Source organism: Lepidochelys kempii, chromosome 16 (assembly GCF_965140285.1).
Source record: "Lepidochelys kempii isolate rLepKem1 chromosome 16, rLepKem1.hap1, whole genome shotgun sequence".
NCBI classification, from domain to species: Eukaryota; Metazoa; Chordata; order Testudines; family Cheloniidae; genus Lepidochelys; species Lepidochelys kempii.
This window is the reverse complement of record NC_136395.1, coordinates 20,275,121-20,298,828: the sequence shown is the minus strand read 5'-3', so window position 1 is coordinate 20,298,828 and position 23,708 is coordinate 20,275,121. Positions and strand designations below refer to the sequence as shown.

Genomic DNA, 23,708 nt, shown 5'->3' with positions numbered 1-23,708 from the left:
GTCCTCCAAAGCACTTGCAACCCCTCCCGGCTTGGTGTCATCCGCAAACTTTATACGTGTGCTCTCCATCAATGATTTAGATAATGGCACAAAGATATTGAACAGAACCGGACCCAGAACTGATCCCTGCGGGACCCCACTTGTTATGCCCTTCCAGCACAACACTGAACCACTGATAACTACTCTCTAGGAACGGTTTTCCAACCAGTTTTGCACCCACCTTATAGTAGCTCCATCTAGGTTGCATTTCCCTAGTTTGTTTATGAGAAGGTCATGCGAGACCGTATCAAAAGCTTTACTAAAGTCAAGATATGCTACGTCTACCACTTCTCCCCTATCCCCAAGGCTTGTTACCCATCAAATCAGGTTGCCAGAATTAGAACACAGCAGAGCCTTGCTCTCAATTCTTTGCTCAGACCAACCTGTCTCGGAGCACAGAGAGAGCGTGGTGGGGTGCCATGTGGCATTGCTGACCTGGCTGCCATGCCAGTTACCTATGCCAGGGTTGATCTCGGTGTCACCCCTGGCACAGACTCTTTGGGGTTGGGAGTAGGACAATGCCTCTGTAGCCTGCCCCAGCCTGATCAGGCCCCACATTAGATCTTTACTGGAATTCTTGCTCCACAGAGAGTTGAGATTTGAGGGCTGGTGTGCGATGGCACTGTGCATGGTATACTCTGATATCAGAGGGGGGTGCTATCTGTCCTGTGCTGCTCCTTTTGGGCCGCTCTGAGGGTGCAAAGTGAGTGGAAACCTCCCCCTAGTTCCCTGCTAGAGATTTCCCAGGCCTCAGCATCTGTAGAGCTAAGAAAGCTGGCTCCCGTTCTCTGCTGCCCCAGTGCAGAGCAGGGAGAGAGGTGTCAGAGCAGAGAGGAGTGAGCAGGGGGCGTGACCATAGTGCAATGTACTCCACCAATCCTCAGCCGGCACACAGAACCATTTTTGAGCTGGTGCTAGTTAGAGAGCACCCCTTAGGCTGCTCTAACCCGCACCAAGGCTGGAGCCAAAGCCGGTTTCCTGACAAATTCCCTGCTCAGCTGTAGCCAGGGCTACAAGGGATACAGCATGGAAAGTGACCCTGCGGAAGGAGGCTGGTTTAATTAGGTGTTCAATGCCCAGATGTTTCTAACACACAGCTTTTTATGCCCCACTTCCATAGGAGCTCCTCCAGCAAGGCTGTGTGTACCAGGAGAGGCATGGCTGGGAGAGACCTGGCTGGTTTAATCCGCGGGGCACAGCTCCGGTAAGCATAGCAGTGTTTCTCATGCTACAACCATGGGGTAAAGCCATGGAGACCAGTTAAATGGCATCCAAAGGCCTGTGATGGGACCCGAGGAGACGTGTTTGGTGTGTGTGTGCGTGTGCGTGAAATGCTCCAACACCCGAACCTCAAATCTGAACCTTTTCCTATTTCAGGAAGGGGTGGGGGAAGATAGAACATCTGAAATCTGCTGGTCGGATTGGAACTTGCATCTGCAGTCCGATCCAGCACGGCAAACGGGCTGGTTTCCAGGTGTGGTTTGAACGTGGCGGAAATCTCATCAGAATAGTTTGCAAACCCAAACCCACCTGCTGGTCCCGCCCCCTCAGCCTTTTCCCTAATATTTCACTGTCGATTAATTTCCTCCATTGTCCTTTTCTACTCCCCTCTTTGTTGTCAGATTTTGGATTACGACTACTATGGTGCTTATCATCAAAAACCCCACGGCTCCTACCTCTATAACCAGCTGCTAGGGGATGAATACACCTTTGATTTCCCACCTCATCACAACATTGTGAGTAGAAAATGCTTGCTAGTCAATGGGCTCCTTCTCTGGACCATTCTGCTCTATAATTCTATCGTGGGGAACAAACTAAGCTGCTTGCTGTGGTCTTGTGGGGCTGTAAGGCATTGGGAAGAGGGACTCTAACTGTCTGACTCTAACTTTGGCCAGGGACCAAGGATAACTGCAGAGCTGTAGTAAATGCTTAATAAACATCAGAATTGTTCAGGCTTGAATTCACTCCAGTCCCCTGGATTCAGGAGTAGCTGGGCGTTATGGTGGGCAAAGGGGGTGAATTTCTACAGCTCGGTGCATTGTGAAAATGGAGCGGAATGTTGTTTTGGGCCAATGTGCCCAGTGCATGACTTTCAAGGCGCTTACAACCAGGTTATGTCTAAGCCCTCGTTCTTCAACCACACCCGTTGCATTTCCTTTTTGAGAGATGAGTCTGCAGCAGGAGGGTGAGTCTTGAGAAGAACCCGTTGCGGAAGGAGAGCAGAACCATTGATCTTAAAACCATACGCACGTACCACGTAAGTTGGGGTGGGGTTAGAGAAATGAGACCGGGAGCCACACCATTATTGCTCGTGTTAGTTTTGCAAAACCCAGCTGGTGAGGTTTGGAAAAACTGAATCCTATCCCCGCTTTCCCCATCTTTACTGAAAAATGCCTCCAAGCATGAAAAACACCTTCATTGCATGATTGGAACCTCAGAATAAACAAATGGCCAAATGGAATTTTATTGTTACTTTCCTAAATGAAAGAGTTGCTTTTGGGTTGAGAACGTGCATGGAAAGGACTTGACTTTTTTTTTCCTAGCAAGTTTGTAAGCTCCACAAAACAGGTACTTAAAGTGGAGAGCCCTCCCTCAATCTGTAGTGTGTTATTGTTGTAACACTACGATCCCCCTATTCAGAATGTGATCAAAATCTGTGCAATTGGGAGATGAATTCTTTGACAAGATGACACCAACTCAAAAGACAAGTTATTGATGTAAGAAGCAGGGTACGAGCGTGTGTGTGGGACTGTGTTGTTATCAGGAATGCTCCATTTGAATATCTATTTTTAAAGGAACATTTAAAAATGCTACAGAAGCTCAGGTACGAGTCACATGCCCGCTTTTTTTGTTTTGTTTCTGCCGCCTCGTTATATAAATGGTTTTCATTTGTCTTCACGACGCCCTTTGTGGAGCAAGAAGAGGGTGGCTTAGTTTCACCTGGGTGTGCTTTAATTTTTAGATCAAGAATGAATGCTTAACCTGCAGAAATGTGCTGGCTGTCTTTGACATGTCTTATTTTGGCAAATTCTACCTGGTTGGTCCTGAAGCAAGGAAGGCGGCCGACTGGCTGTTTACTGCTGATGTTAGCAAGTCACCAGGTACTGCTTCAACCTTGTTATTTCAGCTACAAGGTGCCAGTTTTATTGATGTTTCTGCTGAGCTTGGTACAAAAAACACCCCCCTGCAAAATTATATCTTTGATCAAGACATACATTGTTTGACCTGAACTGTCAATTTTCAAAATTATTTCTTTCACTGAAAATGCTGGAAAGCAGCTGAGTGTGAAGGTTTTCCCTGCCCTCTCCCAGGGCTGTATTCAGATCTCCTTTACACTGGTGTAAACCCCATGATTTCTGAATCAAGTGCAGTTAAGATTAGAATCTGACCCTCGGAGTCCAGTTAAGATTCACGGCTGGGCAAATGCATGCAGTGGAATAAGCAGTGGTGACACCTAATGGACAAATAGGCTGATGTCAGTGGGGAGTTTGCTAATAATCTGAGTGGAAGAATGATGCATTTGGGATTGAATCCGTCCTCTCTTGCCCCTGTGTAAACTGGGGATGGCCCCTGAAGTCAATCAGACAGCACTGATGAGACAGGAAAATCAACCTCATTCAGCTGTAATTCTTTGTTCAAACGCAGTTCACCTTTGAAGGTGACCAATTGATGGATTCAGGGCCAGATCCTCAGATGGCATAAATTGGCATGGCTAGGTGGACTTTGGGGGAGCTATGCTGAGTTAAATCAGCTGAGGGTCTGACCCTTAACTTGTGCATTCCTTTTTACTCTCTAATTTGGACCTAAAAGGCTAATGCCATTTGCTAACTTTCAAAGCCCTTGCTTTCCTTTGGAAGTCTTGATTCTAGTGGTTTCCCACCTGGGTTCGTGGTTTGCTTTAGACTTGCACCTACACTTGTTTGGCTGATTCTTTGGTAGTTGAAGGGGCTGTGAATTAGCTCATTAACCTTTTCATTTCCAGAGAGATGGCTTCAAATCCCAGCCTACACCACAAGGGAAAGTTGAGTTGCTGAGGTCTCCTTTCTGGTCCCCTTTTGTCTTCTTCATGCAATTCAATGTGATTAGCTGTCTCTGCTCATGGGAGGCCTAACTCCTGAATAATGGAGAGGGCTGCCTATCAAGATCAACTGTAGAGTGGGGAGGGGGAGGTCTAAATGAGCTTAAATGATGCGACACAGTCAGGGGCTGCATGGGGATGGATTAGTGATTAGAAGGATTCCAATGCCTGGTTAGATTTTTGTATTTTTCAAACATGGCATTTGTGAAAATGCCCTTGGAAGGTTTTGATCCCCAGTGCGTGTCTCTCCTCCTGGTTCTAGGACTGACCGTTTACACGTGCATGTTAAACAAACATGGTGGCATTGAGAGCGATCTGACCGTCAGTCAAATCAGCCCTGGGACCCAGGTCTCTTCACTGACCCCAGCATTTGAAGGTAAAAACATCAAGCATTTAAAAGCAGAGAAATAATCCCTTGCTTGCCGTCGACATAAAAGTTCCCTTGGTAAATATTAGGGGCTGATGGGCACTTTCAGCTTAGTTAAAATTCCCCGTGCAGCTTCATGTACAATTTAGCGTTCCCCTTCACTTCCTGTCCCAAACTCTTGTGCAGCGTTGCTGTGCTCTGTTAAGTAGCTGGCACATCCGCCTCTAAGGGGCACATCCTCACTGCTGTAAATTCTCATAGCTCTGTTGGTGTCAATGGTGTAAACGGTCCTCACTCCTTTGAAGTCTATAATAATTGACACCAGCTGTGGACCTGCCCCTAGGTGTTTTGCTGCATTGCTCTCACTTTGTTGCTGGGCCCAGCTTTCAGTCAACCTCCACCCACCCACCTAGACAACGGGGCTGGATTTCCTGCCCTTCCTGAAATGCTTGACCAAGGCCTGAGTCCCCCAGGCTGGCTGCAGGCCCGTGAAAGTCATAAATGCATCAGGCTGCAGGCCACAACCCGTGTCAGGCCGGGACACAACAGGGCAATGGGGAGACTAGGGGTGTGCTGGCAACCTTCCAACAAGGGGCTTGTGTCCACTGCATGGCAGACATTCCCAGGGGTCATGCTGGCCTGATGTTCTAATGGCTCTTCACAAGGGCCTGGATTCTGTGCCCTCCGGCAGCCCCTGGATGCCAGGTCTGAGGCCATAAAGGGTCACAAAGACAGCAGCTTTCCCTGCTGGGGAATACCACAGCATAAAGAGGAGTCTTCCCTGGGGCTAGAACAGCCCTATGCCACCTCATCTGGCAGCCCCAGTGCAAGATGAATGCTGGGAGAACGGTGGAGGGGGACAGGAAAAGAGGGGAAGCTCACTGTCCTCTAGCTACTCTGTGGTGCTAGTTGGCTCCACCAGGGGAAGCACTGCAGGCAGCATGAGTCAGAGCAGCCCTGGGGCTGCTCTAGTTTATATCAGGGCTGTTCTGGTACCTCTCCACCACCAGTGTACAAGAGCCATGGAGTTTGTGAGCAGCCACCTTACCCTCCATCCTGGCTGCACTGAGTTTGGCTTGGCCGCAGCCCAGAATCAGGCCTGGTCTTCTGTTTTCCATGAACGCTGAGCTTATCCTTCACAAGCTGGCTCCATCAGCAAAGACTTGAATCAGCCTCATCCGGTTCTTCAGTGCAAGCCACGTGGATGGTGGTGGGATGGGTTTGTGGGGTACTGTAGGGGGAGCCCCCAGATCCTGCATGTGGCTGGTGGGCCAGCTTGCTGAGGAGCCGGGAGCATGACAGTACTGCGACCCGCCCCCGTGGAAGCCAGTCGATTTATATCAGCATTACAAGGGGAAGAGGCGCTGCAGGTTCAGTTTGAGGCCTGCCAACGGTGACAGCATCTCTTCGATTTCCACGACAGCTGAAAGGGAATCTTGTTTCTATTGGCGAGCATTCGGAGGGTGATTGCATTACTTAATACTAGCCACCTGGCTTTTCTTCCCCCCATCCTCTTCATCTATCAATTGGTGTAACCGGATTAGCCCTCCCTTTTCCCCCCCGGCACTTGTAAACCAAGCAGGTGCTTATTGGCATTATTGGGTTTCGTTGGGAGGCTGCTGCTCTGAATGGCTCTCAAGCAAGGGCGACCTCTCCTGCAGTCCTTCTCTGCTGCAATAAAGGGGAATTAGAAGGGAGCAGAGCAATTAGCCTGGGTGGGTGGGAGGCGGGGTGCGAAATGGAATTAGGAGGCTGCTGCGTGGCGGATGGCATCTTGCTCGTCTACAATGGCTCTGCCAAATGGCTTTGCCTCAGAATCCCGGGTGTCTGTTTGTAATGATCCTGCTGCTTCAGCAGAAGACCAGACACTCCTTGGGGTGGCACGCACACCGGAAAAGGAGAGCTTGGACTTCGGTCCTGCGTGAAAACAAGGTGGTGGGTCACAGCCCATTTCTCCTCCTCATAAACCCCACCACATAGTGGGGCTCGCTTGGCCTAGGAGAAGCCTGGGACTAGAATAGCTGGGGGGCCCTGCAGGTCGTGAGCGAGGTGCAATGGCAGCGTTATAGGCGGGGTGGAGGGGATGTCTGCCGAGCTCGCAGGGAGAACGTCTACACAACCCCTGCCCGCACTTTACCTGGCTCCAGCAGGTGCTGTTCCTCTCTCCCTTTGAGGTGCACTGAACACAGACACTCACACCCCTGAAGAAGGGAGGGAAGCCGCTCGGGGAGCTGCTGTGTTTGATAGGTGATGGAGGAGTTTAATAAAAGCAGATCTATTTTTCAATTACTGTAGGTGGCTGCACTTATTAGCGTTATGACAGATTACTGGTGTGCAGAGCGGTAGAGGCAGGATTGATTATGGAGCATTAATCAGGTCCCAAATCCCTTCTCTGAGTTGGGCATTTCCCCCCTCGGTATTGCCGACTAAGTGCAATTTCCCACTACCACGAATGCAGCAGAAACGTTGACCATGGCATAATCCCCATGCCCTATGGAACAGCCCCAACTGACTCCTTGGCCTCATTAACCTTGTAACCCTGGCGTGGTGTCAGGGGGAATTGCTCAGCAATGAATGGGGAAATTCTTTTAGCTCCCCTTCCCCACCATTCTTATTTCCCCTCCCACCATCAGCATAGAAATTGTCCCTGCTTCATGCTGGTCAGTCAGCTGGCACATCCCTCTGAATCCAAGTGCCCCACGAGGCCCAAGGCCGTGCGGAAGGAAGCCCGGAGAATGTGAGCTTGAGCCTCTGTTGGACCAGCGCCCTGTGCGGCTATTGATGAGTATAGAACACAACCATTCTGTTCTGGTAGCATTTTATACCCACTTACGCTGGCGTAAATACTGCACCGAATGCAGGGCCCTGGAGAACCAGGCCTGTATCTCTGTAAGAATTTTCAGTACCATTTCCATGACCTTATACGCAGAGGGCTTGTACTACAGAGCCTGGGCTGGTATAGCTACGCCAGAGAAGCCGTGTGTGCGTGCTTGTCTACACTACAGCCGGATAGCTGTGTCAGCAGAGCCCCCAAGAGAGATGCAGTGTAAGCTGATAGGAGGAGTTCTGTCTGCACCACCGCCCTGAACAGCATTAGCTCTGCTGACAGAAACACTTTTCCACTGGCTGAGTTGTGTCTACACCAGGGAGTTTTGGCGGCAGAGCTGTCTCAGATTGTGGGTGTGATGTATTTATTTTTTTTCACACTCCTAGCTGACATTGCTGTGCTGGCAAAATCTTGTGATGGAAACCAGGCTGACAGGCCAGATCTTCAGCTGATGTAAATCAGCATCATTCCATGGACTTAGTCAGTTTACTCCAGCTGAGGATGTGACCCTGACTGAGGATTGCCTTTTCCATCTGGACCTTTCTAGTGATCTCCCAGAAGTGAAGGTCATGCAATAGGACTGGGAAATCATAGAATCATAGAATCATAGAATATCAGGGTTGGAAGGGACCCCAGAAGGTCATCTAGTCCAACCCCCTGCTCAAAGCAGGACCAATTCCCAGTTAAATCATCCCAGCCAGGGCTTTGTCAAGCCTGACCTTAAAAACCTCTAAGGAAGGAGATTCTACCACCTCCCTAGGTAACGCATTCCAGTGTTTCACCACCCTCTTAGTGAAAAAGTTTTTCCTAATATCCAATCTAAACCTCCCCCACTGCACTTGAGACCATTACTCCTCGTTCTGTCATCTGCTACCATTGAGAACAGTATAGAGCCATCCTCTTTGGAACCCCCTTTCAGGTAGTTGAAAGCAGCTATCAAATCCCCCCTCATTCTTCTCTTCTGCAGGCTAAACAATCCCAGCTCCCTCAGCCTCTCCTCATAAGTCATGTGTTCCAGTCCCCTAATCATTTTTGTTGCCCTTCGCTGGACTCTCTCCAATTTATCCACATCCTTCTTGAAGTGTGGGGCCCAAAACTGGACACAGTACTCCAGATGAGGCCTCACCAATGTCGAATAGAGGGGGACGATCACGTCCCTCGATCTGCTCGCTATGCCCCTACTTATACATCCCAAAATGCCATTGGCCTTCTTGGCAACAAGGGCACACTGCTGACTCATATCCAGCTTCTCGTCCACTGTCACCCCTAGGTCCTTTTCTGCAGAACTGCTGCCTAGCCCTTCGGTCCCTAGTCTGTAGCTGTGCATTGGGTTCTTCCGTCCTAAGTGCAGGACCCTGCACTTATCCTTATTGAACTTCATCAGATTCCTTTTGGCCCAATCTTCCAATTGGTCTAGGTCCTTCTGTATCCTATCCCTCCCCTCCAGCGTATCTACCACTCCTCCCAGTTTAGTATCATCCGCAAATTTGCTGAGAGTGCAATCCACACCATCCTCCAGATCATTTATGAAGATATTGAATAAAACCGGCCCCAGGACCGACCCTTGGGGCACTCCACTCAATACCGGCTGCCAACTAGACATGGAGCCATTGATCACTACCCGTTGAGCCCGACAATTTAGCCAGCTTTCTACCCACCTTATAGTGCATTCATCCAGCCCATACTTCCTTAACTTGCTGACAAGAATACTATGGGAGACCGTGTCAAAAGCTTTGCTAAAGTCAAGAAACAATACATCCACTGCTTTCCCTTCATCCACAGAACCAGTAATCTCATCATAAAAGGCGATTAGATTAGTCAGGCATGACCTTCCCTTGGTGAATCCATGCTGGCTGTTCCTGATCACTTTCCTCTCATGCAAGTGCTTCAGGATTGATTCTTTGAGGACCTGCTCCATGATTTTTCCAGGGACTGAGGTGAGGCTGACTGGCCTGTAGTTCCCAGGATCTTCCTTCTTCCCTTTTTTAAAGATTGGCACTACATTAGCCTTTTTCCAGTCATCCGGGACTTCCCCGGTTCGCCACGAGTTTTCAAAGATAATGGCCAGTGGCTCTGCAATCACAGCCGCCAATTCCTTCAGCACTCTCGGATGCAACTCGTCCGGCCCCATGGACTTGTGCACGTCCAGCTTTTCTAAATAGTCCCTAACCGCCTCTATCTCCACAGAGGGCTGGCCATCTCTTCCGCATTTTGTGATGCCCAGCGCAGCAGTCTGGGAGCTGACCTTGTTAGTGAAAGGCATTGGGAAATGCACTGTGGCAACACCCCGCCTCGCTGTCCTAGGGAGTTTGATCACAGTATGGTTTTGCTGAGTTTTTCCAGAGGCAGCTTTCAGTTCCTGCCCTCTTTGCATCCCTTTGGATTGAAGGTACAAAGCGCAGGGGACCTATGCAGCTACATTTCCACTGCGTGCACACAGCCAGCACTGTCACTGTCTGTGGAAAACACGCGTGCGAAGACAAGGCAATTTGTCGCTCTCTCCATGTATCTGGTGTAGGGGATGTCAGGAACCGGGGTGTGAGCATGTACCCGGGGTAACTGTAGGCTGCTCTGCCTTGCACTTCTCGCTCGCTGAACATCTCGGTGTCGGGTGGAATATTACATCTTATAGTAGGGCAAACTGGGTGAAAACATGGCAGCTCCCAGGGTCCTCAGAGGAAGATTTTGCTGTTTCAAGGGTCCTTGACAAAAACTCTTGCCGCTTGGAATTACCCAATAAGCTCTTGGGTACAGAATCCCGGTTGAATTGAATGGGAGTGCCACATGCTGAAGGATTGCATGGCTGGTACCTGGTACTCTGAGAACTCTGAAGATCAACTGTAGAAAGAAAAGATCAATTGGGGAGATAATAGTGCCCCTAAGCCAAGCCAAGGAAGCTGTCTGCATAGGAAAACAGCACTGTAGCTGAGGGTACATCTGCACTGGAATAAAAGCCCCATGGCACGGCCGTGGTTGGCCTAGATCAGCAGGCTCAGGCTCAGGGGGGTTGGGCTGTGGGGACGTTCTGGCTCGGGCGGGAGCCCAAGTTCTGGGACCCTCCCCACTCATGGCTTCCCAGAGTTTAGGCTCCAGACCCAATGCCTACAAAGCCATTTTACAGCCCAAGCCCTGTGAGTCGGCTGACCCGGGCCAGCCACGGGCATTTAATTGCTGTGCAGACATCCCGGAGGTTAGGGTCAGAGGCACTGCGTGCTTGCATCATGCTACCCTTGGACACTAGCTCTTAGAGCGACTTGCAGAACACCAGAGTAGTAACCCTTCCCCCCACAGGGAGGTGGGGGGCTTTTGGAGCTGAATGGAAGGCAGATTTTGTATTTGGTATTTTCTGGTTCTCCCCAACCTGCACCACGTGTCAGGCTTTCACACCTGGGCAAAGTGTGTGTATGACTGCAACTAGATGGGACGAGGTGAGACAATCAGGTCCAGGGTCTATCTCCATTGGGTGAAGTCAGACCATTAAAAGGGTGAGGAAAAGGAGCTAATCCAAAGCTTTGTCCAAAACTTCAACTTAGTATCAGGTTTGATTATTGTTGTTGTTCTGTTTTGCTGGTTGATCTACCCTTTCTGGTGCTGCAGAAAGCAGAAGTGATGAACAAAGGAAAGATCCTGGAGATCCTCTGGCCCTCAACTTTCTCAGACCTCACCCCGGCCTTACTGATGAAAAACTCCTGCTGGGCTTGATCCCAGCAGGTGCTTCAGAGCCCTCAACTCTCACTGACTTAAATTTGAATCGAGGGTGCCCTCGTGTGTACTATAAAACCATCATCATTACAATAATTGGGTACACTGACGAACAAAATGAGGCCCAAGTTTGATGCTGCAATAGCCAACAAACACTAGCCTCTGATTGCCAGAAGCTGGGATGGGCGACGGGACAGATCACTTGATGATGACCTGTTCTGTTCATTCCCTCTGGGGCACCTGGCATTGGCCACTGTCGGTAGACAAGATACTGGGCTAGATGGACCTTTGGTCTGACCCAGTAGGGCCATTCTTGAGTTCTTATGTTTAGCTGCTTGCAGGATCGAGCCCACTGGCTTCAAGGGGAGTTTTGCCCGAGTAAGGACTGCAGGGTTTGCCCCTTTGTGGGAGGCTCCCAGCCCAGTTTGGCAGACACAAGCAGCTCCGAGAAGCATCTGGCCTCTGGAGCGCTTGGCCAAGCTGAGTGTTGAGCTTAGCTGATCCCCGTGCCTGCGTGTGGAGTCTGCACGGCTCAGTAGCTGGCGGTGTTCCTTGCAGGGGATGGCTATTACCTGGCTGTTGGTGGAGCTGTTGCACAGCACAACTGGTCGCACATCACCACGGTGCTGCAGGACATGAGGTTGCAGTGCAAGCTGGTCGACTGCTCCGAGGAGCTGGGAATGATCAGCATCCAGGGGCCGGCAAGGTAAGCCCCGAGAGGCTGGAGAAGAGACCAGGGCCCCCTGTTTCACTGGCACTGAATTGAACACTGTCCAAATTCCTCACCACTTGTGACCGAAGCCAGGGGTCTGGAGGTGAAAGGCGGCTGCACTGATGCCTTGTAATCCTGATTGCCTAAACCCCAGGGAAGGCTCTGGGGAGCCAAGTGGCATGCAGAGAAAGGGGCCTTGTCTTACCCTAAGACAGGATGAGAAGGGCGAATGATATTGGGCTGGATTGTGGCCTGCACTGAGAAATGACGGGGAGCTCGCTGCAGCAGGACCCTGACTGGGCCAGCACCTTTTCTAGGACAGCTCCAAGCCCTTTTCAGTGGCTGCAGGGTGGGCTTCCCGTGTACTCTGCAGTCTGTAGTATGTGGGGGTGGGGCCTGGGTGGCTAGCAGGGGGCTCACACTGGGGCTATTCCCAGCCCCTGCACAGCGGGGCTGTCTCCTCCTGCTCCTTGTGCGCCCATGCAGCGCCTGGCACAATCCATCCCACAGCAAACTGGGGGACACGGTAAGTGGCGCATGCCTGTGTGTGCTGGGACCCCTCCCTAGCTGTGCTAGGGTGCAGGAGGGGCAAAGTGAAATGACCCCTTCCGAGGAGGAGAGGGGAGGAAGCCCAGCATGCTGCCTGCCCCACCTGCTGGAGTCCTGTCTGAGCACCTGAGCCAGTGCATTGCCCGGTGCTGGAGTGGAAAGATCTCATCAGGTCTCTCCAGGCACCTGCCTCTCCTCTCGTCACCCATCTCCTCTGTGCTACTGGTACTGCTAAGCCATGTCATAAAGCATCAAATATTTAGACCTTTCTTCTGCGCTGCTCGGCGCATGCTCTGCCCCACAAGCCCTGACCCTTTGCACTGGGCCTGCTCAGCCGGGGTTCTGTGCCTCCCATTCACCCTCCAGCTAGGAGCACAACGGTGTTTAAAACTAAACCTACCCCAGGGTCGCCCAAAGAGGTGGTTTCCCGGGCAGCTAGGATTCCCAGCTCCATGGACGGTGGTTTCTTTCCAGTCCCATTCCCTGCTTTCCCCTACTCTCCACGCTACCATGTCCCGAATTTGATCAGTGCCGCTTCCCCCTCTCCCCACCCCCAGCCTAGCTGCACGGTGGAGCTCACTTGCACATTCTAGAGTCAGTGGGACATGTGAGAAGGAGGAGGAGAGGAAGACACTCCTTCCCAGGGTGTGGATCCTGTGCGCTCTTACATACATCGGTCTCTGTGGGCCCTGGTGGGTTACCCTTACTTAGGAACAGAGGAATTGCCATAGCGGATCAGCCCCATGGTCCGTCTCATCCCTCTCGCTCATGGTGAGCATTGCACCATACTGCACGAGTAGCCCTGAGGAAGTCATGGGACTGACTGTGGAGTCTGATCGTTACAGCTGTTGGGTCCTTTGTCAGGATCTGGCATTAGAAATGCCCACCTGGGGCAGGCAGGCAGGCCTCCTGTCTTCTTACTCCCCCTCCTTATTTGGCTTCCAAGCTACACCTCACCAGTGCTCTCTGGCCTGTCAGTCGCCAGGGCTAGCTCCGGCAGAGTGCTCAGTGCCCCATTTCCTAGCATGCTGTGTCCAGCGCCTGAGGTGAGCCACACAAACTGCTTCCTACTGAGTGAGGGCTCTGTGTGGGGGGCCCCCCTACTCCCAGGGAGTCTGCTCCGGACTGAGCCGCTCTCATTTGTAGCTGCACCACATCCCCACCCCCTCTTGTTTAACAGGGCAATAGGACACCTCTATCTAGCGTCCCCCCTTCCAGGAACAGGAATACAGACGTGTGCCCACTGCCCCGTTCCTGAAATGCGGTCTGTGAGAATCAGCCTCCTTCCCCACAGCAGCCTGCAGGAGGGAGGTCCCACAGTGAACCATGGGCCGGGGAGCCTGGCTGATTTGGCGTCGTTAGCTGGGCTCTGTTAATTACACCCAGTGCCACTGCTGCCACACCCCGGGCCCTCCTGAGTGGAGGACGTGGGAGTTTTTCCTTGCCCTCATTCGCAGGCGTTCGGGGCCCCGGCTGTTTTACTGGCATTGAAATCAAGGGCCAGTCTGTTCCCAGCGACGTTGGTGCAAACGTCTACACTTACGGCGGCGTGTCGGGTACAGGCCCTACATGTGTCGTTATGTGCCACTGGGAAAGGCAGGGCTGCGTCCACCCTCGTCGCTGTGGCGTGAAGCTTCACGCTGTGGTGGAAGGTTGAGGCAGCGGGACGCTATGCTGCTAAAAATAACTGTGTAGACATGAGGGGCACCACTTGGGCCTGTGGAGAGCCATGTAGGGTTCATACTCGGGAGGTTCTGGCGTGTAGGACACACTACGCACCTGAGCCATGCCTCACTGTCTACACTGCCGTTGATACCCACACTCGCTGGGCGTGCAGTGCCCGTATGCTACACACTGCCGTAAGCATCGATGTGCCCTGGGAGGAACTCCTTTGGCTCCCCTCTGCACGTTTGCTCAGGTCATTGAGTATGTCTACACAGGGATAAAAAACCCACCGCTGGCCGAGGTCACGTGACTCGGTCCAGCACAGCTCCAGACTGAAATATAGCTGTGCAGACCTCCAGGCTGGGGCTGGAGCCTGAGCTCTGGGTCCCTGCATTTGGGGAGGGTCCCAGAGCTTGGCCTGGAGCGCAAGCCTGAATGGCCTCAATTTTTAGCCCTGCAGCCTGAGCCTCGCAAGCCTGAGTCAGCTGACCCGGGCCGCCCACGGCCATGCTGCGGGTCTTTTATCCCTCTGTAGACCTACCCGTTGGGATCAGAATCTGGACAATTGTATGTATTTATTGACCCACAAGTAGTTTTGGCTCCCCATTCCGGAGTGGCTGACCTATTTATCGTGCCAGGAAGGCAGGTTTTAGTGTAACACAGCCCAGAGGGGTGACGGGAGCCGGGGAGACAGCGGCAGGCCCTGAAGAGCGTGGGCGGGGCTGTAAATATGCATTAGACAGCGGCAAGTCACAGCCGCCCTTACATTTGTCTCTGTCATATGGGACAAGCCAACGCTCATTAGAAACCAGTTCAAGGCTTGGAAGTGGCTGACACGTACCCAGCCACCGGGGCTCCTGAAAGTGAAAGGCAGTGAGGAGAGGATAATGAAGGAAAAGCCTCCACAATGCTGGGAGTGCGTTTATTCCTCTCTGCAGAGTTCAGTGGCGTGGCCAGTGCCGTGCTGGGAAGAGCTGTTCTGTAGCCAAGCCTCGGATTATGAGAATATCTTCGAGGTCATGCCCCTTCCTCCCCCCACTTCCCTCCAGCAGAAATGATATAATAGGGGCAGTCCAACCGCTGTGGGTCCCTATCAGCTGCCTGCGCTGCCAGTGGCCTCCAGGGGCTCACTTGTGCCAGCGAGCACCACACGCCCTAGGAAGTCTTTGTAGGCCCGGGACCCTCATGGGGATCTTCTGCTGGGCTGCATGTTTCAAACAGAAATGAAACGCCCTCACCGCTTTGGGTTGAGCTCGGCTTTCATCGCTGAACCCTCCAGGCCTGTGGGGGAGGAGGTGAGAAACGGGGAAGCAGTGCCCAGTCTTAATGGCACTAAGTTCAGATCTGAGCATGAGTCGCCTCCCCCTGCCAAAGCCATCCTGGAGAAGGAGAAGGGCAAGACCTATGGGCCTGGCGTAGGAATCGCTGGTGAAATCCCCTGGCCTGTGTTGTGCAGGAGGTCAGACTAGATGGTCTAATGGGCCCTTCTGACCTGAACCTAGTGTGGATAATTCGATTTTATCCAGACTACCCAGCTGCTGAGACAAGATTTGTCCCCTCTGGCACATTGCCAAGCTTGCTTCTAAAATTCCCATGCAATGGGTCTACGGACTGGTGGGGAGAGTATTCTACGGACTGACCTCGCCAGTAGGACATCTTGTAACCAGTCTCAGTTAATAAATTAGCCCTTGGGGTTGGAGGAGTGCCATCATGATGCGGGCAGAGATATGGGTTGAGTTAGCTTTTGGTGTCAGTCAGTGCTCTCCGGCCCCTGTCCTCCCTCTCCTGGAGCACATGTTCCTCTGAGGTGAGGGTGGGGTGGGTTGTGACAGCCTGGAGGAGGAGAAGCTCTTTCTTTTCCCTGCAGCCCTCCGTGGAGCTGGGATGGGATTGGTGGAAGCCTTGTTTAAATATCAGCTCCTGGCGCCCGGGTCAAGCGCTGTCGGTGCATCAGCCTGACAGGGTGCGACGAGGAGCCTGCCTAGCTCAAGACGATGCTGCATTTACTGGGCAAAAGCAAGCTCATCCCAGGGCTCCCCCAGGGAGAGTTACGTAAAGGAGAGGGAAGTGGATGCTTGTGTCCCAGGGGCTGTCGCAACACATGGGGCTCCCTGGCCATGGAGAGCGGTACTCACGGGGAGTCACTTACTGGCAGGCCTCTTCACAGCCACAGTCTGGGCAGAGAAAAGCCACAAACTGGGAGGAATTTCAGCTCCTGGCAATCGTTGGCACCTCTGCAGCCCAAAGGACAGCAAGGGAGGCTGGGGGGCCTTGGATTCCAAAGCTGCAGCTGTGCGGGAGCACGGAGGGAATCTGTTTAGGGAGGGACGCGCACTGGGAAACTGCCTCAGGCATTAGCAGTACTTTGCCCCTGTCTGGCATCTTTCATCCCGGGATCTCAGAGCCTGGTTGGGTATGTCTCACAAGTTACCCCGCCGCTATGAGACAGGGAACCATTGTACGGATGGGTAAGCAGCGAGGTGAAGTGACAGGCCTGTGGTCACACAGCGAGTCAGTGTCAGAGCTGAGAATAGAACCCCAGGAGACTTGAACCCCATACCCCTTCTCTAATAAACTTTTCCATCTCCCTAAGTCCTTATCTGGCCCCTATCACTGCAGTATCTGAACAACTCACCAAAGTCATTGAATTTATCCTCGCAACACCCCTGTGAGCCAGGGCAGTGCTATTGTCCCCATTGTACAGAGCAGGAACTGAGGCACAGAGAGACTACGTGACTGACCCAAGGTCACTAAAGGAGTCTGTGGTGGAAGCCAGAGTAGAACCTAGCTCCTCTGCATCCTAGCCCCATGCCCTGACCACAAGGATATAGAAATATGCATTTTCTACTTACGCTCATTGACACTGAGCTCTCTCCCAGCATACACACCACCATGGAGCATGAGTGAAAAGGATATTAGTGGGTTTCATTTTTCTGGTCCCCTTGGAGTTGTGATGAGGAGAAGGAGCAGGTCATAAGCAATAAGACACTGGCTGTAAATAGCAGCCCTACGCCGTCAGCGGTGTGCCTTTCCCACAGAACCTAGAGAGGGCTACAGAACAGAGGTGAGAAGAAGGCCGGGGGAGAAATAGGGCAGATTGTCCTTCCCAAGCAGACAGCCAGCTGCCCTTTCAGGCCATGCCAGAAGCAGAACTTTCCATGTGAGCTTGCACGGTGGGTGTAGTGCGTGAGCTAGTGACTTGCTGGCCCCTAGTTGTAGCATCCTTCTCACCAGGATTTTCTGCTCTTTCCCTGCAGCCGTATGGTCCTTCAGGAGGTTCTCGACACCGATCTCAGCAACGAGGCCTTCCCCTTCTCCTCCCACAAGCTGGTGAAGGCAGCAGGATGCACGGTAGGAGCCCAAGCCCTAGGCTAACACTTCCTCCTTCCACCGCTTTGCATGAGGAAGGTTCTGCCCCAAGAGTTTTTGCTTGGGTGGCACTCCCGTGTGTGTCTAGGGACTTTCACATGAAGGCAACAAAGCATTTTGATTGGCTGAGCCTCTCGCACGGCCCCAGCCCCATGAGCAGGACCTCCTAGATCAGAATGCTGTACAAACAAAGGCTGATGCTCGAAGTAACTCCCACCCCCACATTAGTGCAGGCGTATACCCACCTCAGTGCAGGTCTGGGAAGCCGGGACTCCCAGACCAGCAGCCCCGGGAACCAGGTGTGTGGTACGTGTGTGTAAGGGGGAGGAAGCTAAGATGGGGATCAGGATGTTGGGAGGTGAAGGTGTGAGATCTCTAGTGTCACCTGGGCCAGGATATAGAGTTCTACACCACTAGCAAGCGGGGGCTAGGTGATTTGGTAGTTCCGTCTGGCCTTAAATTCTACTAATCCACCCTGCCTGCCACGTGCTGTTACATATGGGCAAATGGAGACAGCATGCCCTCATGATGGGCTCCTGGAGTGCTCTGGGCTCCTGCTTCCTCTGGCTGGCAGGCCTGTCCTGCAGTGGGATTCCTCCCGCCACGTAGTTCCACCCACACCATGCAAGATAACACTCTCTAGGCACTGGCAGCCCTCAATTCTGGCCTGAAGCAGCTGCCCCAGCAGCCTCTGAATGGAACCAAACCTGCCCCTGACAGAGATGATCAGTCAGATGCCATCCTGCCTCACCTATGGGACTTTCAGTGCTCCGGAGGGACGGGGCCAGTAACAGGGCTAAGACTGCTCTAGCCTGCTCTCTGACCGAGGCCATGCTCTCTGTCTCCTGCTAGAAGAAGCATTACCCCTTGCAGGGTGGCAGAGGGAAGGTGTCTCTTCAGGTTGTACTCTGGACAGGTTCAACTGAGCTGAGTGATGCACAGGGGTCAGTGGCCAACAAGGGATGGGAAAGAGAAGAAGACAGCAGCAGGGAAGAGCTGTGTGTGTGAAAATCCTGCCATCCCCAGCTCCTTGGCATCTCTGCAGACATCTCTTCCCCAAACATTCATGTGGCATGACCTTCTGACACTCCCCCATCGGGCAGCCTTGCTGAGGACTTGCCTGTGATGTGGGATCATTGCCACATTTTTCAAGAAGGCTGAAATTTCCTTTATCATGCAATTCTCTGTGTGTCCTTCATTCCCATGTACCTGGGGCCAATCCCAGGTCCAGCCGGCCCCTGTGCATTTCCTGGTTTAAAACATCAAGGGAAGAGACTGCTCCCCAAAGAGTCTGATCGGAGGAAACAAAATGAGAGTGCATGTCAATGTGTTTCCTGCTGAAGGTGCTGGATTGACAGTCCGGGGGCCGCAGAAGTGCCCCGACCCCCAGCACCTACAGAGCCCAGCCAGAGACATGTACACGCTGCCCCAGCCACATGCCTCTGCCCTGCCGTGGGAGGTGGGAGAAGGAAATCCTGTCTTCATGGCCCACTAGTCCTTGGCCTCTGCTGAAGCTGCTCAGCATGTGGGGGAGAGGGTGGGGGTGGCATGGCAGCATTGGTAGCGATGTTGACCTGAACTAGCTCATTTCACCAGGGTGCTGCCTCGTCAGAGGGTGACGACTTTCCGATGCGGCTGACCCAGCTGGCTTTGGCTTGGGTGGCACCACGCCCTTTCCGGGCAGCATGGGGGACGTTTGATAGCAAAGGGGGATGGAATTCTGGGCTATTGCACTGGGAATGGAGTGAAGACTGAGCTCTTGGGCTCTGCTACTTCCTGCCCTGGGGTACTGATATCGAAAAGCAGGAGGGCCAATCTCGAGAGCCCTTTTTCTTTAATACGGGGAACCACAGTCTCCCGCAGTAACAAGATAAAGGGAGTTTGAAGACCATTAATCATAGAATATCAGGGTTGGAAGGGACCTCAAGAGGTGATCTAGTCCAACCCCCTGCTCAAAGCAGGACCAATCCCCAATTAAATCATCCCAGCCAGGGCTTTGTCAAGCCTGACCTTAAAAACTTCTAAGGAAGGAGATTCTACCACCTCCCTAGGTAACGCATTCCAGCGTTTCACCACCCTCCTAGTGAAAAAGTTTTTCCTAATATCCAACCTAAACCTCCCCCACTGCAACTTGAGACTATTACTCCTTCTCCTGTCCTCTTCTACCACTGAGAATAGTCTAGAACCATCCTCTCTGGAACCACCTCTCAGGTAGTTGAAAGCAGCTATCAAATCCCCCCTCATTCTTCTCTTCTGCAGACTAAACAATCCCAGTTCCCTCAGCCTCTCCTCATAACTCATGTGTTCCAGACCCCTAATCATCTTTGTTGCCCTTCGCTGGACTCTCTCCAATTTATCCACATCCTTCTTGTAGTGTGGTACCCAAAACTGGACACAGTACTCCAGATGAGGCCTCACCAATGTCGAATAGAGGGGAACGATCACGTCCCTCGATCTGCTCGCTATGCCCCTACTTATACATCCCAAAATGTCATTGGCCTTCTTGGCAACAAGGGCACACTGCTGACTCATATCCAGCTTCTCGTCCACTGTCACCCCTAGGTCCTTTTCCACAGAACTGCTGCCTAGCCATTCGGTCCCTAGTCTGCAGCTGTGCATTGGGTTCTTCCGTCCTAAGTGCAGGACCCTGCACTTATCCTTATTGAACCTCATCAGATTTCTTTTGGCCCAATCCTCCAATTTGTCTAGGTCCCTCTGTATCCTATCCCTGCCCTCCAGCATATCTACCACTCCTCCTAGTTTAGTATCATCCGCAAATTTGCTGAGAGTGCAATCCACATCATCCTCCAGATCATTTATGAAGATATTGAACAAAACCGGCCCCAGGACCGACCCCTGGGGCACTCCACTTGACACTGGCTGCCAACTAGACATGGAGCCATTGATCACTACTCGTTGAGCCCGACGATCTAGCCAGCTTTCTACTCACCTTATAGTGCATTCATCCAGCCCGTACTTCTTTAACTTGCTGACAAGAATACTGTGGGAGACCGTGTCAAAGCTTTGCTAAAGTCAAGAAACAATACATCCACTGCTTTCTCTTCATCCACAGAACCAGTAATTTCATCATAGAAGGCGATTAGATTAGTCAGGCATGACCTTCCCTTGATGAATCCATGCTGCCTGTTTCTGATCACTTTCCTCTCATGTAAGTGCTTCAGGATTGATTCCTTGAGGACCTGCTCCATGATTTTTCCGGGGACTGAGGTGAGGCTGACTGGCCTGTAGTTTCCAGGATCCTCTTTCTTCCCTTTTTTAAAGATTGGCACTACATTAGCCTTTTTCCAGTCATCTGGAACTTCCCCTGTTCGCCACGAGTTTTCAAAGATAATGGCCAATGGCTCTGCAATCACAGCCGCCAATTCCTTTAGCACTCTCGGATGCAACTCGTCCGGCCCCATGGACTTGTGCACATCCAGCTTTTCTAAATAGTCCCTAACCACCTCTTTCTCCACAGAGGGCTGGCCATCTACTCCCCATGCTGTGATGCCCAGCGCAGCAGTCTGGGAGCCTACCTTGTTAGTGAAGACAGAGGCAAAAAAAGCATTGAGTACATTAGCTTTTTCCACATCCTCTGTCACTAGGTTGCCTCCCTCATTCAGTAAGGGGCCCACATTTTCCTTGGCTTTCTTCTTGTTGCCAACATACCTGAAGAAACCCTTCTTGTTACTCTTGACATCTCTTGCTAGCTGCAGCTCCAGGTGCGATTTAGCCCTCCTGATTTCATTCCTACATGCCCGAGCAATATTTTTATACTCTTCCCTGGTCATATGTCCAACCTTCCACTTCTTGTAAGCTTCTTTTTTATGACAGGTTTCAGAGTAACAGCCGTGTTAGTCTGTATTCGCAAAAAGAAAAGGAGTACTTGTGGCACCTTAGAGACTAACCAATTTATTTGAGCATGAGCTTTCGTGAGCCACAGCTCACTTCATCGGATTCTTTTTTATGTTTAAGATCTGCTAGGATTTCACCGTTAAGCCAAGCTGGTCCCCTGCCATATTTACTATTCTTTTGACTCATCGGGATGGTTTGTCCCTGTAACCTCAACAGGGATTCCTTGAAATACAGCCAGCTCTCCTGGACTCCTTCCCCTTCATGTTAGTCCCCCAGGGGACCCTACCCATCCGTTCCCTGAGGGAGTCGAAGTCTGCTTTCCTGAAGTCCAGGGTCCGTATTCTGCTGCTTACCTTTCTTCCCTGTGTCAGGATCCTGAACTCAACCAACTCATGGTCACTGCCTCCCAGATTCCCATGCCTCTCCATCTCTAAGACCCAGTCACTTTTCAGTCCTTGTGGCATCTGGATGGCTCCCTGAGACACAGGTGAGAGGGGATTAAGGAGAGACTTGATCACAGTCTATAAGAACTTAGATGGGGAACAAAGATGTGAAAATGGGCTCTTCAGGCTGGGAGAGAAAGATCTAACATGATCCAGTGGCTGGAGGTTGAAGCTAGACCAATTCCGACTGGAAACAAGGTGTGCATTTTTAATGGTGAGAGTAATTAATCACTGGAACAATTTACCAAGGGTCGTGGTGGATTCTCCATCACTGACTCTTTTTAAACCAACATAGGATGTGTTTGGGAAAGCCCTGCTCCAGGAATTATTTTTGGGAAGTTCTCTGGCCCGTGTTCTACAGGAGGTCACACTAGGTGATCACAATGGTCCCTTCTGGCCTTGGGATCTATGAACCTGTACGCTGGGGCAGCTGAGCCGATCTGCTCTGGAACCGAGGCCTTCGGATGTGATTTGTTTTTTCTGCAGCTTGGCTTTGGTTTCCGGTTCTGGACGGAATGCAGGTGTGTGGGGGAGGGAAGCGGGGGAGTGTGCTTTGCATCTAAGAGACGACCAGATGTAAAGGGAGCATTAAAATGTTCTTGAGGGATGGCAGCTGTGTGTGTTGCTTTTGGACGTTTCTCTTCCCCATCCTCCCCACGCCGTCCCACTGGCAGCCCGCCCCCATCCCTCCTTTCAGCTCCTCTGGCCATGGCCTGCTGGATGACCCTGAAGCCTGGCAGGAAGAGTCATTCTCAGAGCCTAAGTTTGCAGTTTGTCTTGTTCACCTGCACTGAAGCTTGGGTGGGAGCTGGGAACTGTTGCACGCTCTAGGGACTTGTGGGGAGCCCTGAATCCCAGCTAGAGCTGCCGGATGAGCAAACGGCCTGGCCAGACGCACATGAGCATTGTGCATGTGTGTACATATATGCAGTGTTCCAGTGTCCCCAACCGCCCCCCAAAAAGGGACAGACTTCGGATGTAGTACCTTGTTCTGTATTGACATGAAACGGGCTTGCCTGGGAAGGAAGGGACTATGTGAAGAGGAACATCTGAATCTGGCCCTAAGTGATTCATTCCTATGTATATATACGCTGTATAGAATGTGTGTGTGTGTGAGTGAGTGACACACACCCCACCCATTACGTATTCAGTGAAGAACTGCACACTGGCACAGAAATAGCAACCCCAAGAGTGTAGGAAGCCAGCCAAGAAGACCTCCCTATATCAGTCTACACGTGGAGGTGGCTATCAGTCTGTTTGAGAGAGAGACACACATCCACACCTGTAGACAGATATAGGTAGGTCTTCGTGGCTGGCCCCCTGCACGCTTGAGGTGGCTGTGCCCATCTGCGGGCCTTCACACACAGCTGCACTCACTGCCTGTAACTCTCGCTTGTTTCTAAATTAAGAGTGAAAATGGGCTCCTGTGCCCATAACTGACGGCAAAAGGTGCAATGCAAACAGCAGAGCCAAGGATGCTGTCACCTCACTAGAGGAATCTAGCAACCCCTCCCACCCGCACCATTCTGCTGCCTGCCGCATGTATCTCCCTCCTTGCTCTCGGCTCTCTCCCCATCCCTGTCCTCTTTCCTTATGGTTCCCTTCATCACCTTTCAGCACTCTCAGTTTCCTTCTGTGCTTGGAGCTGTCTCCCACTTCAAGCGTCCTCTCTTAGCTCCTTCTGAAAACCAGCCCCTTCCAGAAATCCTTGCTTCCTCCTTTCTCATTAGTAGTCTTTCCTGGCCCTTCCTTCTCTGAACTGTCTTGTCTGGAGTTTGCTTGTCTACTGTAGGTTGTCAGGGCCGGATACTGCCACCCTAGCTCATGTTGAGTAGCACCTTGCTCCATGGTAAAGTAAGAGTAGTGAGTTACTTATCGTGAGTCAGGGTGGTAGAACCTGGCCCTAAGTTGACTCTTGTCTATGTCTTATCCTATGTCCCTAAGGTGCAGTGTGCATTTACAGGACAGTATACAGGACTGTTGTTAATGATGATAACTAGTATTCCTTGCACCACTTTAGCGCCATGACACCTCTGCCATGGTAGAACGTGGTTCCTCCAATGTACAGGGAGTGACGCTCGTGTGTATGTCAAAGGCCTCTG

At 51.8% G+C, this 23,708-nt stretch overlaps 1 protein-coding gene across 1 annotated transcript in view; it reads left to right on the top strand.

Annotated features, from left to right (window-relative positions):
- SARDH (sarcosine dehydrogenase) overlaps positions 1–23,708 on the top strand; it is a 100,225-nt gene that overhangs the window by 38,465 nt on the left and 38,052 nt on the right. Inside the window, exons 12-17 of the mRNA XM_073314286.2 lie at positions 1,160–1,243; positions 1,662–1,775; positions 3,002–3,140; positions 4,380–4,493; positions 11,572–11,719; positions 17,197–17,290. Of these exons, the coding sequence (XP_073170387.1) occupies positions 1,160–1,243; positions 1,662–1,775; positions 3,002–3,140; positions 4,380–4,493; positions 11,572–11,719; positions 17,197–17,290 (693 nt within the window). The remainder of the gene's footprint in view (positions 1–1,159; positions 1,244–1,661; positions 1,776–3,001; positions 3,141–4,379; positions 4,494–11,571; positions 11,720–17,196; positions 17,291–23,708) is intronic.